Source organism: Aedes aegypti, chromosome 3 (genome assembly GCF_002204515.2).
Source record: "Aedes aegypti strain LVP_AGWG chromosome 3, AaegL5.0 Primary Assembly, whole genome shotgun sequence".
Classification (NCBI taxonomy): domain Eukaryota; kingdom Metazoa; phylum Arthropoda; class Insecta; order Diptera; family Culicidae; genus Aedes; species Aedes aegypti.
Genome location: NC_035109.1, coordinates 322,568,769 through 322,584,587, shown reverse-complemented (window position 1 = coordinate 322,584,587; position 15,819 = coordinate 322,568,769). Strand labels below are relative to the sequence as shown.

Sequence of the window (15,819 nt, the reverse complement as noted above, 5' to 3'; positions counted from 1 at the left end):
ATGATGGGTAAATAATACGCGGGATGGTTTGACGAGTAGCATCTCCATTTTGAAATTTCTTTTGCATTCATGTTTTCTGTGGTGATATTGAAATCTATTTTTGGTGCCGGAACTATTGTAATAGCAAGCTGGAAATCATATTCAAGATATCTTTGAAGGTAAGTAGATTCTGAGGTGATTTTTGTTTTCTTAGAGGACTATTGTTTTCTTTATTTATTCAACAGAACCCGGATATTGTTGCGGCACAACAGTTTGCGGAGCCGATATCCAATGTGCAAAGTTGGAAAACCGAGAAAGAGTATCGGGAGCATCGGATCGTACAGATTCAAAATATGAAGAAAAACTAAAACAAATTGTTAGTGATAATGACATGACATAATAAATACGAAATTCTTTTATATTATACTGAGATTTGTTTTTCAACTCGATTTACCACATTCTCAATTCCTAACCTGAATCCACACGCTAACTCTGAAGTACCCATTAATGGGTACTTTCGTACCCATTTCCCACTAAAGTGGTTTAACTCATTAAATGAGTAAGGTCGACTTACCCATTAAAGAGTATTAGACACAAACTTCAAAACATGGGTATTTTTTACTCCTGGTTAATTTTGAAAAAATGGGTAAAAATGCCTCATGTTTTTGCTGATTTTGCTCTGGATTCAGGTTAGGAATTGAGAATGTGGTAAATCGAGTTGAAAAACAAATCTCAGTATAATATAAAAGAATTTCGTATTTATTATGTCATGTCATTATCACTAACAATTTGTTTTAGTTTTTCTTCATATTTTGAATCTGTACGATCCGATGCTCCCGATACTCTTTCTCGGTTTTCCAACTTTGCACATTGGATATCGGCTCCGCAAACTGTTGTGCCGCAACAATATCCGGGTTCTGTTGAATAAATAAAGAAAACAATAGTCCTCTAAGAAAACAAAAATCACCTCAGAATCTACTTACCTTCAAAGATATCTTGAATATGATTTCCAGCTTGCTATTACAATAGTTCCGGCACCAAAAATAGATTTCAATATCACCACAGAAAACATGAATGCAAAAGAAATTTCAAAATGGAGATGCTACTCGTCAAACCATCCCGCGTATTATTTACCCATCATTGTAAAACGAATAGAAACTTCCTCATGGGGAATAAGTACCCTTTTTGTGACATTTAAAAAATACCCTTTTTCTGACAACTCAGTACTGGCCATAAAAATGGGTATTCGGTACCCATTTAATGGGTACTTCACAGTTAGCGTGCAGAGCAAAATCAGCAAAAACATGAGGCATTTTTACCCATTTTTTCAAAATTAACCAGGAGTAAAAAATACCCATGTTTTGAAGTTTGTGTCTAATACTCTTTAATGGGTAAGTCGACCTTACTCATTTAATGAGTTAAACCACTTTAGTGGGAAATGGGTACGAAAGTACCCATTAATGGGTACTTCAGAGTTAGCGTGTGAGGGAAAGCAAGAACACAACAAACGAGCACAACTAGTTCAGCTTCGGAAACACTTTTACGAATGACATTAAACCGAGAGGGATTCGCGATAAGGGCCTATCTGACAATTCAATAACAATGAGAAAATAATCAATGAAATTCTCATGTGCAATTTTTAATCCCAATTGGAGAAAATATACTCAAACTTTAACCTTTTCACTTTAATACATATTTTATAAACCTAGTTTTATAATCCTCATCAATACCACACACATCTCCTACAATTTCCCTAGCTATTTCGTACTAAAAAAATATTATAAGGTTTCGCCTTAAACGCACTCAAGAATGCCAGTATCGCCCAATGTTATCAGCCTGTAATCGATATTATTTTCAGTGTCGCCTATTACTTTTGCGCCGTGTTTTCATTCTGGTTTCAATTAAGCCCGCCATGTACGCCTTGTTTATTTTTTGTTTGCAGTGTCGCCGTTTACTCTCGCCGTGTTTTGATTTCGATTTCAGATGCGCCCATCACTTTGATAAACAAAAACACAGGCGTAATCAATAAAGTGTGTGGTTTGGTATGAGGTGAAGTTTCGCCTTCTACAAATTTGCGTTTTTTGAATAGTTAAATTAACGATAGGGGAAAAGTTCAAGTACCGTGAATAGACAATCGAGCTACAATTTCAACGCTATATTTTCTTAAATTGTGTACATTTTGTCAGTATCGCCTGATTCGCAAATCTTTCTAGAAACAAAGAAAGACAAAAAAAAACAAAATTTCGAGTGCGACAAGTGAAAATGTCCTGACAGCTTTTCGCACACAAAAGTCGACCAACGAATGCTTTCAAACCCGCTTTACACGCTAACTGTGAAGTACCCATTAAATGGGTACCGAATACCCATTTTTATGGCCAGTACTGAGTTGTCAGAAAAAGGGTATTTTTTAAATGTCACAAAAAGGGTACTTATTCCCCATGAGGAAGTTTCTATTCGTTTTACAATGATGGGTAAATAATACGCGGGATGGTTTGACGAGTAGCATCTCCATTTTGAAATTTCTTTTGCATTCATGTTTTCTGTGGTGATATTGAAATCTATTTTTGGTGCCGGAACTATTGTAATAGCAAGCTGGAAATCATATTCAAGATATCTTTGAAGGTAAGTAGATTCTGAGGTGATTTTTGTTTTCTTAGAGGACTATTGTTTTCTTTATTTATTCAACAGAACCCGGATATTGTTGCGGCACAACAGTTTGCGGAGCCGATATCCAATGTGCAAAGTTGGAAAACCGAGAAAGAGTATCGGGAGCATCGGATCGTACAGATTCAAAATATGAAGAAAAACTAAAACAAATTGTTAGTGATAATGACATGACATAATAAATACGAAATTCTTTTATATTATACTGAGATTTGTTTTTCAACTCGATTTACCACATTCTCAATTCCTAACCTGAATCCAGAGCAAAATCAGCAAAAACATGAGGCATTTTTACCCATTTTTTCAAAATTAACCAGGAGTAAAAAATACCCATGTTTTGAAGTTTGTGTCTAATACTCTTTAATGGGTAAGTCGACCTTACTCATTTAATGAGTTAAACCACTTTAGTGGGAAATGGGTACGAAAGTACCCATTAATGGGTACTTCAGAGTTAGCGTGTAAAGAGCCATGTTTTTATGCAATCAACCTACGATCGTATGCAATTGAGTTCTAACTACCAATTATATAGGCCAAAAGTATCCTCTACCCAAATTACGATTAAAATAATTCTGTTTAACGAACTAGTCATTTTTACAAGGTACGCTAGATTAGAGTCGAGAGCAGAATTTTGTTGACAGTGGACAACCACAGTGAAAAATATTTAAAGTAAAAAAAAGTGCTCCCGGACCGGAAAACCGGCTGAAATATCGCTGTGTCCTGTTCGTGGAAAGCCCAGCATCCGGTACACGATGGACGTTTGTCGGACGTGTATGAACGCCAACCGGGACGAGTTCCATCAGCAGCTCGTTCCGATCTACTCCAAGCTGGACGATGCCTTCATAGCGAACATCATCATGGAGTGCACCGCCATCCAGGTCAGTCGGAATCAAACCATTATTGAGAATACGTGGAATATAATTATTAGTCTATGGATAAATTTAAAATCCGAACAGAGCTGGATACTAAGGTAGTCGAAATTTTAAAATTAATGATTCATTTAATGGCACTTAAATATTGGATTTTGATAGGTGTCACAAGTACATTCTTAACAAAAGGGCCTATTCACAAAATGCATCCCCCTTTGTTGGTGCGCACTGAGGGAAACGTAATTTTAATTTTGCATGAATATTTTTATGTGTGATACTTGTCGGTGCGTTTCAAAGTCACACGGTAAAAAAAAATCAGCACGTTGGTCTTAATAGTTCTGCTTTTGGATTGCTCTACTGTTTAATCTTGGAATCATAGGAACAGTTCAAGAATTCAACGTTGCATGTTATGGTTTGAAAACAAAAAAAAATGAAAATAAACATTTCCGCCCAATCCAGATTTGAACCTTCATCTTCGGTTGAAATATACATTACTAATACTAAGTTGAAATAAACATAACTAAGTACTGAGTTTATAAGAATTTGTTTGAAATAGTTATTTATGCAACAAGCTGAAAAATGATTTTTAAGAAAAATAAATACGACGAGTGCTGAAAAAACCGAGTTTTGCAACGACCAACAAGTTGCATACCCCATTTTTTTTAATTTCCTAATTAGTATCTATTATTAGTATTTATTAGTATCATTCCAAACAATACATTAATTTCTTATATCTAGTTGTTTTGTGTTATTAGACAATGTTGGGCAAAGGTGGACACACCAAAACGCAGAACAGGGTCACCGAAGTGGAACGCGGAACCAGAATTTCGGTAGGAAAGAAACGCAACTAATAAATCAACTACTGTACGCAAGAGATCTTTTAATAAACACGTCTGAACGGATTGAACATCACATTACGGATGGATGCAAACCAGGCATTGCAGAATTCGCTCTCATTTGAGAATGAAGCACGATCAACGCAAGCGAAGAAAAACATCCCATCTGTTGCAGTCCACGATCGTCATTGTATCGCAAGGTGTAACAAGGCTGATAAATGGAAGCAGCGAGCGAGAGCCCCAAAATGAGAGTGATGATAAAATCCATTTTTCTCGCTCGTTTACCGTTGGGGATAAGTGTTTTTCTTTACTGGCACGATAAACAATCCACGAACTTCCAATAGCAATAGTGTCCCCCAGGCTTGATCATGTTTAGAGGGGTTTTATCATGCACTACTATCCCCCCAATCTGATCAAAGTTGTAGCAGTATACGATAAACAGTCTCTCATAATGTGCAGCATGTTATGATAGTTACAGAGAGCGATACGTGAGAGATTCTCTCAATTTTCTCAGGATCCCTGATGCAAACTTTCCATTCTCCCTTTCTTCCTTCTATTTGGCGCGCTCGCCGACTGCCCTACCGGTAACGCATGCACCGTTATTTGCATGCGTATATGCGTATATTTCGTTATTGCGTTATCTACACATCCATAACTTAACCTAAATATATAACGCAATTATCGTGGTAATAGAAGATTGTAACGATTTTTGCCTGAAATTATTAATTATTAATATGTTAATACACTTCAATTATTTTATTTGACATTTGTTCCAATGTTTCAACATTGGATATTCTATGTAACTCATTGGTACTATACCAGGGAGGAAGCTTCAGAATCATTTTCAAAATTTTATTTTGAATTCTCTGCAGAGCTTTCTTCCTGGTATTACAACAGCTAGTCCATATTGGTACAACATACAACATGGCTGGCCTGAAAATTTGAATATAAAATGCTTGTTCTTGAGACAAAGTTTTGATTTTCTATTAATAAGGGGATAGAGACATTTTACATCTTTGTTACATTTGGCTTGAATGCCCTAAATGTAATTTTTGAAAGTTAAATTCTTATCTAGCATGAGTCCTAGATACTTAACTTCATCTGACCAATTTATTGGAACCCCTCTCAACGTGACAACATGTCTACTTGAAGGTTTCAAATAAAGCGATTTTGGTTTATGTGGGAATATTATTAGTTGAGTTTTGGAAGCATTAGGAGAAATCTTCCATTTTTGCAAGTATGAAGAAAAAATATCCAAACTTTTTTGCAATCGACTACAGATGACACGCAGACTTCGTCCTTTGGCGGTGAGGCCTGTGTCATCCGCAAACAAAGATTTTTGACATCCCTGAGGTAACTCAGGTGTGAGATGTGAAAATATTGTACAATATTGGTCCCAAAATGCGCCTTGAGGAACACCAGCACTTACAGTAAGTCTTTCAGACCTGGGGTTCTGATGATTAACCTGAAGTGTACGATTTGACAGACAACTTTTAATCATTCTAACAATGTATGTTGGAAAATTAAAGTAAAAGTTTCGTAATTAAATTTACTAAAAGTCGTCCATACATTGCAAATTGGGCATATTTTAGAGAAAAAAGTTTTTCTAACATCGAAATTTTCAAGTCCCAAAGATTTTTTTTACTTTTTTTTTATAAATTTGTATAACTCGAAAACGGCAAGACCTACAAAAAAGTGTTGTATGGGGGACTGTCGTGAAATTTCCTGACGTTTTAGAAAAAAATATTAAAAAAATAAAAACACATTTTCTACACTGAAAAAAAAAATATTCAAAATTTTAAAGTCGATTAAAAAAACGGCCATTTCAGATTTTGATCATCCTTAAGCAAAAAGTTTCGTAATTAAATTTACTAAAAGTCGTCCATACATTACGAATTGGGCATATTTTAGAGAAAAAAGTTTTTCTAACATCTAAGTCCAAAATGAACTTTTTATTTAATTTTTATTTCGCTTCAAATCGTCTAGTATGATCATATTTTCAAGTGATAAATGAGTTTTAATCACAAAATAGATTATATTTGTTTTATTGGGAGTAGTTAAAAGAAATAAAACAGAATTATACAGTTTTTTTTTAATTAAATTCAATTGATCTCGCACCATACCGCTTATGAGAAAATCAACTCCTTCTAACAATCCGATGGGTTTTTTTATGGTTGGAAAAATATCACAATAATATTTAATTTCTTATTTGGTCAAAGCCAATCTTAACAGGTGTCTGGAAAGGGTCAATATTATGCTAATGAAAAAAGTCGTGGTTTGTTTTTATTTTTATTATTACTATATATCCTAAAACATAGTATCTGCACTTGAATATTTACATTATTTTTGGGCTTTACTGAATAAATTGAATATTTTTGGTTCATCCTCTGAATTGGTATACCGTTTGGCTGCAATTTGTGTATCACTAGTAGGCATAAAAAAATGATATTTTTGGGTACCAGGGACAGTTTTAACCTTATCAAACAATTCCACCAATTCCTCTGACATTTTAACATACTCTTCATTAGATATATAACAGAAATTTAATTTGGTGATACATGTATCAGTTTGTTTCACTGCCCAGTCGAATAGTTCTCGCAGAGTTGCGATTGTGTTTCCATAGTATTTTGCAAGACTTGCTTTTTTTGCCATTCGCTTGAGAGTGCCACCAATAGCGTCACAGGGGCCTTTGCCGTGGGATGTGGCAAAAAAGTGCCACCCTGCTTCCAATCCATGTATTTTCTTGAAATTACATAAGCTGGCATTTTTTTTTTTTTATTTTTATAATGAGCTGCAGCTCCATCTGACTTAAAAATAACTTTTGATTTGTTTAACAAAATTTATCAATTTTGAAATAAATAGCTGAACTGCTACTGTGTCATGAGTCTGATATTATAATAAAACTAACATTTTCCAATTTTTTATCTTTTTTATGATAAATTTAGAATTGGGAATTATTCCAGTGATATCCTTGAGCAGCGTTATAATTTTCAGAAAAGTCGCTAATTACCAGTATTTAACCTTGTTTTAAGGAGTCTTTTTTGTTTCGTGAAAAAGAAGACTGTTATTTGCAAATAAAATCATGAGTTATGAGCTTATCAACTTTTTTTAGGTAGATAACAATACAAACATATTCATTATTTCTTATTCATCTGGCGTTTAACGCAGGTACGTTTAGTAAGTTATTTTTCACAAAACTTTTTCTAGAAGAGAATTTAATGGGATATGGATAAGGTTGTAACTTTTCAATGTTTGCAATACTGTTGTGATACCTTTAGAACCATAAAAATCCGTCGGATTGTTAGACGGAGTTGATTTCCTCATAGGCAGAGGCGAAGTCCATTGATTGCCTTCATTTAAAAAAAAACATAATCACTGTATAATTCCGTTTTTTAACTATTCTCAATAAAAAATACAATCTATTTTCTGACTCTTTAATGAATGTTCGAATCCTCTGAGCAGAATCTCAAATAGAGAAACTTTAAAGTAGATGGAGTACCGTGTATCTTTTAATTCCGCTCCTAAATGCTTATCTTTTGACAGATACGCGTATTTCGACTCCTTGTCAAAGATAAGCATTTAGGAGCGGAATTAAAAGGTACACGGTACTCCATCTACTTTAAAGTTTTCTCTATTTTCTGATTCGAAAATGTGTTTTTATTTTTTCAATATTTTTTTCTCAAACTTCAGGAAATTTCACGACAGTCCCCCATACAACACTTTTTTGTAGGTCTTGCGATTTTCGAGTTATACGAGTTTATAAAAAAAGTAAAAAAAAAAAACTTTGGGACTTAAAAAATTCGATGTTTGAAAAACTTTTTTCTCTAAAATATGCCCAATTTGCAATGTATGGGCGACTTTTAGTAAATTTAATTACGAAACTTTTTGCTTAAGGATGATCAAAATCTGAAGTGGCCGTTTTTTTAAATCGACTTTAAAGTTTTGAATATTTTTTTTTCAGTGTAGAAAATGTGTTTTTATTTTTTTAATATTTTTCTCTAAAACGTCAGGAAATTTCACGACAGTCCCCCATACAACACTTTTTTGTAGGTCTTACCGTTTTTGAGTTATACGGGTTTATAAAAAAAAGTAAAAAAAACTTTGACCCTTTCCAAATGTTAGTCTAGATCGATTTTGGAAAAAACAAAGTATGTAAAGTATCTTAGTTTCACATACTTTTGACATCCAGAAAGTTTCATTGAATTCTGAAGGGGTGCTGCCAATCGCGTGTCGAGTTGGCGTGAAATCCGTCTGTTTCGGCCAGGACGTCTTTCCCTACGTTGTGTCTTTTTATGGGCGGACGAAGAATCAAACGATCGACTCACACACTACTCTTACTGATTTATTGCCACCGAGAGGCAGCGTGCCTACTCGGTGGGGGAAACGAAACAAACTACAATTCTTACATTCTAATAGCGCGCCTTATATAGGCGCACAGTACGGGCATACAATAATTGATCTATAGTGGTTATCACGCCCAATAGTATGGGTGCCCTAGTGTAGATGTAGTTGTGAACCTTAGAGGAAAACAATATGCACTCAGTCTCGAAAAACACTCAGAAACCGGGTGTAAATTTTTCAAATTGGGTAATATTTCCATATGCATTTTGATGAGTCTGGAAAGCGAGTGCAAGTTTCTTTGAAGAAAACACAAACAAACTGTGTATGACGAGCGTATGCTAGTCTACGTGTGTTCAAATGTCACTAAGCTCTATTGAGTCTTTTACGACGCACGCTGCTCTTAATAGTTTGGCGCGCTGCTGAATTGGCGCCAACTGAAGAAACTACACGCTGCCTGGCAGTGGAATATTCCACTGCCAGTGTTGAATGACACAATAGTCGTCGCTTTCTGCTCACGCCTGAATTGAGCGCGAACACCGTCTTATGCAAAACGTTTCTTGACTTCTTTCTGCAAATCCTGCCATATAATTTTCATAGCAGGATCGCGAGTGCGTTGAAATTGCCTTCTCCTCACGTTTTTAAGACGGATCAAGAGTTTAAGATCATCGTCTATAATCACGGATTAAAATTTTACTTCACTTTTTGGAATTGCAATTCTCGTGGCTTCAACAATGGAATTTGTTAAAGTTTCAAGAGCATTGTCAATATCTAGTTTTGTTTGTAAAGAAATGTTAACATCGAGATTAGAGGCATATATATTCCAGTCGGCTCGAACATAATTGAAAGTGGAGCTGATAGGATTGAGAATCGCTTCATGGTATATTTGAAATACAACAGGAATATGATCAGAATCAAAATCAGCAAGAGTAACTTATTGGCTGCAAAGATGACGAGAGTCGGTTAAGACCAAATCAATCGTAGATGGATTTCTAGAAGAGGAAAACATGTAGGACTATTAGGGTATTGAATTGAGAAATATACTGAAGAGCACTCATCAAATAAAATTCTGCCGTTGAAATTACTTCGAGAATTATTAAAAAAAAATTGAGTTATTGCGAGTCAATTTTCGCAAGTCAGTTTGGAGCAAATTACCTTGCTGTCCAGAGCATTGAAAAGGCAAATAGGCAGCTATGAAAGTTTATTTACTAAGCTGTGTTTCAACTGAAACACCTAAAGCTCAGATAACAGATGTTTATGCTAGAACAAAAAATTTCTGAAAACCTGTGTAAATATTCAAATTGAAACTCCTTGCAATCACTAGCGCCGTTACACAGCAAATTGCGTCTTTCAGTGGTGGATATTAGTATCTTGAAATATTCCATATTCACCAAGGACATCGTCATGGGAACTGACCGATGATAGCGCCACCACGATGTTGCTACTTGTGTTGCCATTCAAAATGACCAGTAATTGTCTTACACAGTTTTACAATCAGACTTCAACGTCTGTTATCTGTGCCTAAAGTTTCAAAAACTTTAGTTTCAAATGACGAAAACAGTTGATGATTGCAACTCCCCCACATGCCCCATCAAGTCGATCATTACGATAAACAAAAAAGTTTAAGTTTATAGGTTTCAGTAATAACTGCTATATGCACGTTATTAGCTGTAAGAAAATTAAATAGCTCGACCTCTACAATTCAAAGAACGAGCATTCCAATATAAAATATTTAAATTATTATTCATTGGATTTATTAGAAAAACGTAATCATATAACAATTTGATTAGTAAATTTTACACCAACTTGGACTGCTTCAGTCATAGTGGTGGCTTTGAACATTGCATCAATCATTAGATTCAATTGTTCAGCTAAAAAATTAAAATCAGAGGCAGACATATCACTTGAAGTGGGTACATTTGATGATTTTCCGTTAGAATTTTCGGTAGACGAAGAGGCGGAGTAGATGTTACCTGTGGCGGTAGGGTTTTTTTTCCATTTTTGATTTCAAACAATTAGAATTAACAGCTATTCAAAATAATGAATATTATTTTTGTTTTAAATTGTGCCTTCAATATCGCCTCCAGGTTAGTTTTGATTAAAAATTGACGATTTTCAACCGATTTGTGGTTCCGCATCATAGTCATTGCATTAAATGCTAAATATTTTTGGATAATTTTGTGTTTGAAGTTATATTTCTTTCTCTTTGAAGTGTCAGCTCTACTTTGTCAACCGGTGTCCATATTGCCCCAGCAGTATTATAAATTTTCATATAAGTTTTTAATGTCTCAAAGTACCAGATAAAAATCTACTACCCAGTGAACCACGTATCGTATAAGAATGTGCATCCAAAATCACATATTCATGCGTCCAAAATCAGAATTGCACAAGATGCCATATTGAGCGTTATCATTGTCAATACAAGTTGTATATAAATCCCCAATACGATCCATAAACGACAATCTGTGTTGACAACAAAACATGTCGTAAATAGTGCAACATATAATCACGTTATGCTATATAAACTGACAAATCATATATCAATCCAGTAAGCATCGTATGAAATCGCAATAACTTAGCAAAAATTGCCACCCAAACTTTGTCTATCTGCTGACGATGGGCCTCAATGAACAACAAAGTATGTGTCGCTGTACATGAAACATGTATTAAGATAGGCAAATAATCACCCATCGAATAAGCAACCCTTAGTGGTACAGTGGTAAAGTGCCCGATTCCTGATCCAGAGGTCCTGTGTTCGAGACTCGCTGGAAACTTTTTTTTTTTTATTTTCATCTAAATTTTGTGGCATCGTATACCTGATCGTAGAAAGTCCGAAAAAGTCGTGCCAAGTACGCATATAGCCTCCACTTTGGTAGGTATATAGCCTTTTCGTGCATTCTATACGATTCAATTGATTCATATAGAATGATTTATAACAAAAGTTATACCAACCAAAATGTTGACTGGGTATATTTTTGAATATTGCATAAATAATTGAAGATTCAATCAAAAGCTACATTATCAGTCAACATGCAGTCATTTGCCTCTGAAACCTTATTTGGTGAGGTGTGAATGTTATAATTTTCAAACAAAATAAAATCATGCTCAATTTTTCGGTTTAAAATCAATGTTTTAAACATTTTTTTCTGAAATTTTAATGGATAATTTACTCTTCCAACAGGCAACTGAAATATTGTTTGCATCGAAAGTGTAAAAGTATTCGCATATGCAAAGATACAGGGGGTGTTCATTCTGCCCCGGGTGTCCATACTGCCCCCCGGTACCCCTAATATAAAATAGAGTAACCTATAGGATAATACTATATACTATAGTAACCTATAGGACAAGCATCGCCAGTGCCCTGACGAAGGTTTATGACAAACGTATATAGATAGATATACTCGCTCAATTACCTAAATATGTTTTGTCAACGACTATTTACGAGCTCCTATGAGAAGAGGCATTCAGATCTTCAAGCATAATGAGTAATCTCTCGAAAGGCAATAAATATGGTTCATAGCTATTAAGGTTCATACGGCTATGTTTTGTCGGTTTTTGAGCCCAACTACTGAAAAAAGTTATCCACGAACTCCGATGAGAACAGGCTTTTAGAGCTATAACTGTAACCAGTGAGTTCACTAAGATTTGAAGATTAAAGGCTTGCCTTCACGCAGGCCTTATACTTCGTTAAATAACTGATTAAGCTTGTAGATTAGAGGACCACTATTCAAAGCAGTTCATGACTAGCCTGGAAGCTCAGTTGAAATTAAACGAAGTATAAACTTTTTTCTTTTGCCTTCAAGAAATTACTCCTTGAGCTTCTGAAATCCTCTACTCAACGATATTGGATAACCCTAGCGATCCGTGCGACAGAAAGCTATAGCTAGATTATGTTCATTTGCGTCTGCTTGTTTATTGAACATTAGCTAGATTAATCGAAATTATAAATTCATACTTGACCGTCACATCTAATCAAATAGGTATTAACAAAATCTTTTCACACCATTTCCACCAGATCCACGAGAACGACGGAATGCCATCCTACGTTTGTGCCGGGTGCGTAGAAACGTTGAAGTTGTTGGTCAGTTTTGTGAAGACCGCTCGCGACTGTGATCGCCACCTGCGCAAGATCTTCAAGCCGGAATCAACCTCCGGCGGTATCCCAGCAAGTGACAACACCACGAACGAAGCTGTGGCAATGGTAAACGAAACCGACGTGTTTCAGTTCACGGAAGTGAAGGTCGAACCAATTGAAGGAATGGTTGAGGAAGCTGTGGAAACTTCGTTTCAAGAAGAGAGCGGAGATGAACCGGAGAGTGACTACGACGAGTCTCAAAGCTCCGATGGTGATAGTGAGAGCGAAAGTGATGATGAGCCGGAAGAAGTGGCTCCGAAAAAGCGTGGTCGGAAGCCTAGGCCGAAACCTGCAAATACGGATGATAAGCCATTGCTCAACAAACGAAGTATTAAGCGAGATGAAAATCTAGAAATGAACGAACACGAGCTTGACTTGTACAATGTAATTCAGATTCAACCAGGCAAACATATATGCTGCGGATGTTTGTTCATATTTGAATCGCCTCAAGAGCTAGAAACCCATCGAAGTAGGGTTCACATCCGAAAAAGGGAATCCAACCCAAAACCAACGACAAAAGTACCATGCGATGGCTGTCTACGTAAGTACAAGTCGAAGCGCCGCATCAACTATCACAAAGAGCGCGTTCGACAACTGGAGATCATATGGGAGTGTAATAAATGTAAGAATCGATTCAGTGAAGCGACCCGTCGCCGGAATCATTCCAGGAAGCATCCGTATAAGAGAGGACCCACCACCATAGTGGCTCCGATCAAAGAAGCGATCCAGCAAGAATTAGGATGGATTTGTTGCGCACAGGCTTGCGGGCAGTCGTTCCCAACGGAAAAAGAGATGGTCGACCACGCCCATAAGGCCCATCAGATCAACAAGCAGGAAGCGGATCTGGAAGACCACGAAGAAAAACCAGTGCAATGTCAGGTCTGCTACCGACGGTTCACGGACAAAAGCGGACTGATCAACCACCAGCAGCGGCTGTACAAGTTGCAGAAATTCCAGTGTGCTCTGTGCGGATTGCAGTTCAATAGCGGAGCACGCCTCACGGAACACGAGCTGACCCATCAGAACGATAAGCCGTTCAAGTGCGACATTTGCGATAAGAAATTTACGCAAAAGGGCAACCTCAAAACGCACATGACGATCCATTCGGATGAAAAGCCCTATCAGGTTGGTATTTGCTGAAAGAAAAAACGATTCGTCAAACTAATGAGTTTTCTTTCAACTTTTAATGCAGTGTACCGCGTGTGGGAAATCATTCCGACAGAAAGGTGGCCTCAAGGCTCATATGTCCAATCACGTGGAAAATCCGCAGTTCAAGTGTGAGGTCAGTATAAATACCGTTAAGTTTCTTATTAGACACATGGTTTAGGGTGTTAAATGAGAGCTCTTAATCCTGTCACTTTGAAATTATGGCAAATTCGTGAAAAATAAAGGAATGTCAAACACTTTTGAGTCAGTCACATGAAAGCTCTTGCAAATCAAAAATTGTATGCTCATCTTGCATCAATCCATCGTCCCAAAAATTGTATGCTCACTAGCGCTATCATGTGGAAATTTGAACAGCAACTCAAAATTGATGGAATTCCATAAGCTTTGAGTTTTCTATAATGTTCAAAGGTGTCTTGAAATGCATAATTGGAAAGCGTTTGATAGGAGACCCGACTGTATCACCATCATTACATGAAACAATACTAAAAGTTCATTTCTATATTATATGAAGGTCTGTGCAAAAATGTTCAAAGCGAAGTTGCATCTGCGGTACCATATGCGAATTCATAATGGCGAGAAAAAGTTCCCCTGCCGCTACTGCGAAAAAGCTTTCACTGACTTCACCAACCGGATGCGGCACGAAATGAGTCATACTGGTAAGTTCAAGCGTTATTCTTTACGAAATCATAAAGTAATTTTCTATATCTTGTTAAATTTTCCCCAGGCATCAAACCATACAAATGCTCCTACTGCGAAAAGTCCTTTATCCGAAAGCGATTCTTGCTGGAGCATGAAAGCACTCACACCGGTAAGGACACCCTGAACATCCATATACATCCAAATTAATGTCAAAATATTATTCCCAAACACAGGCATCAAAATGTACAACTGCTCAGTTTGTCGCCAGAGTTTTGGACAGAAGAGTTCCCTCAAAAAGCACATGCAAACCAATCATCCTACATTTGAGCCACTCGATGATGGTGGTGAGGGTAGTAGCAGCAGCTATCATCAACCAGTTTCTCCAACGGCTAGCATCAACAGCAACAGCAGCTCGTTGCCCGCGCAACAGTTGCACCACGGCCAGCATCGTATGCCACCGCAAACGCATCCGATTCCGTTGACCAATCAGCAGCACTTGCAGTTCATGACGGCGTTCCATCAGCCACATTGATATTTGTGTAATGGTATGGTACATCATGTTCTATTGGATTAACCGCGAATAAATGCTAATTTTTTTGGAAGGATTAAAAGGGACATAACAATAAATTAAAATAAAAAAAACTGTGAGAGATCCTAATAAAGAAGCTATTTCTTGTAGCATTGTGACATAATATGATGACAACTTTCCAAAAAAAAATTGTTAATAATCTAAAATAAATATAACACAGCGTAACAAAAACGCTTTTTTCGTGTCTCAAGGATCAAATTATGTGTCTCTAGTAGATCTGGGGTTGCTGAATCTGATGCCATTCTCAGAAATGATCCAACATGTCACAGTTTTTAGCTACAGGTCGCCTACAGCTAGTATGGAAATCTGGTTTTATTGATGTTCACGTTAAATTTAGAGTACAATTGATCTAATCCACTAAGCATGCAGAATAGGACTTAAACTTTCATTTTAGATATTATTTGGTTAAAATTGCACGATTTTAGATTTAGATTTTAGAATTTAGAATTTAGATTAAACCGACTTTTTTAAGATGCTTGCTGTCTCCTTGCTTGCTTGTTATTTTCTCTTACATGGGAAAATACAATACTTTTTTAAACCATCAAAAAACTTTTGCACATACAAAGTTGTTCTTCGGGGTTATGGTCCATTCGGGGAAATGGTATT

The 15,819-nt window shown here is 36.4% G+C and overlaps 1 protein-coding gene and 2 long non-coding RNA genes across 3 annotated transcripts; 2 read left to right on the top strand and 1 right to left on the bottom strand.

Annotated features, from left to right (window-relative positions):
• The first annotated feature begins 26 nt into the window (after positions 1-26).
• On the top strand, positions 27-409 carry LOC110677880. Its single transcript, XR_002501251.1, has 2 exons — positions 27-158; positions 225-409. It is a non-coding gene; the product is annotated as an uncharacterized LOC110677880 (long non-coding RNA).
• Positions 410-711: 302 nt separating this feature from the next.
• Positions 712-1,255, bottom strand: LOC110679146. The gene is made up of 2 exons (XR_002502253.1): positions 963-1,255; positions 712-896 (listed from the first exon to the last, which is right to left on the bottom strand). It is a non-coding gene; the product is annotated as an uncharacterized LOC110679146 (long non-coding RNA).
• Positions 1,256-3,119: 1,864 nt separating this feature from the next.
• Positions 3,120-15,289, top strand: LOC5565722 (zinc finger and SCAN domain-containing protein 2). The gene is made up of 6 exons (XM_001650028.2): positions 3,120-3,518; positions 12,699-13,943; positions 14,011-14,100; positions 14,497-14,641; positions 14,710-14,793; positions 14,858-15,289. Exons 1-6 carry the CDS (start codon positions 3,393-3,395, stop codon positions 15,154-15,156), a joined length of 1,989 nt encoding a protein of 662 aa, XP_001650078.2. The 5' UTR covers positions 3,120-3,392; the 3' UTR covers positions 15,157-15,289.
• Positions 15,290-15,819: the final 530 nt, after the last annotated feature.

What these genes read in the sequence shown, in the direction of transcription:
- LOC5565722 (XM_001650028.2), top strand. Translation starts at nt 3,393, where the DNA reads ATGGACGTTTGTCGGACGTGTATGAACGCCAACCGGGACGAGTTCCAT. An exon ending in TGGAGTGCACCGCCATCCAG is followed by an intron (nt 3,519 to 12,698) that starts GTCAGTCGGAAT and finishes CATTTCCACCAG; the next exon opens with ATCCACGAGAACGACGGAAT. An exon ending in GCACGAAATGAGTCATACTG is followed by an intron (nt 14,642 to 14,709) that starts GTAAGTTCAAGC and finishes AATTTTCCCCAG; the next exon opens with GCATCAAACCATACAAATGC.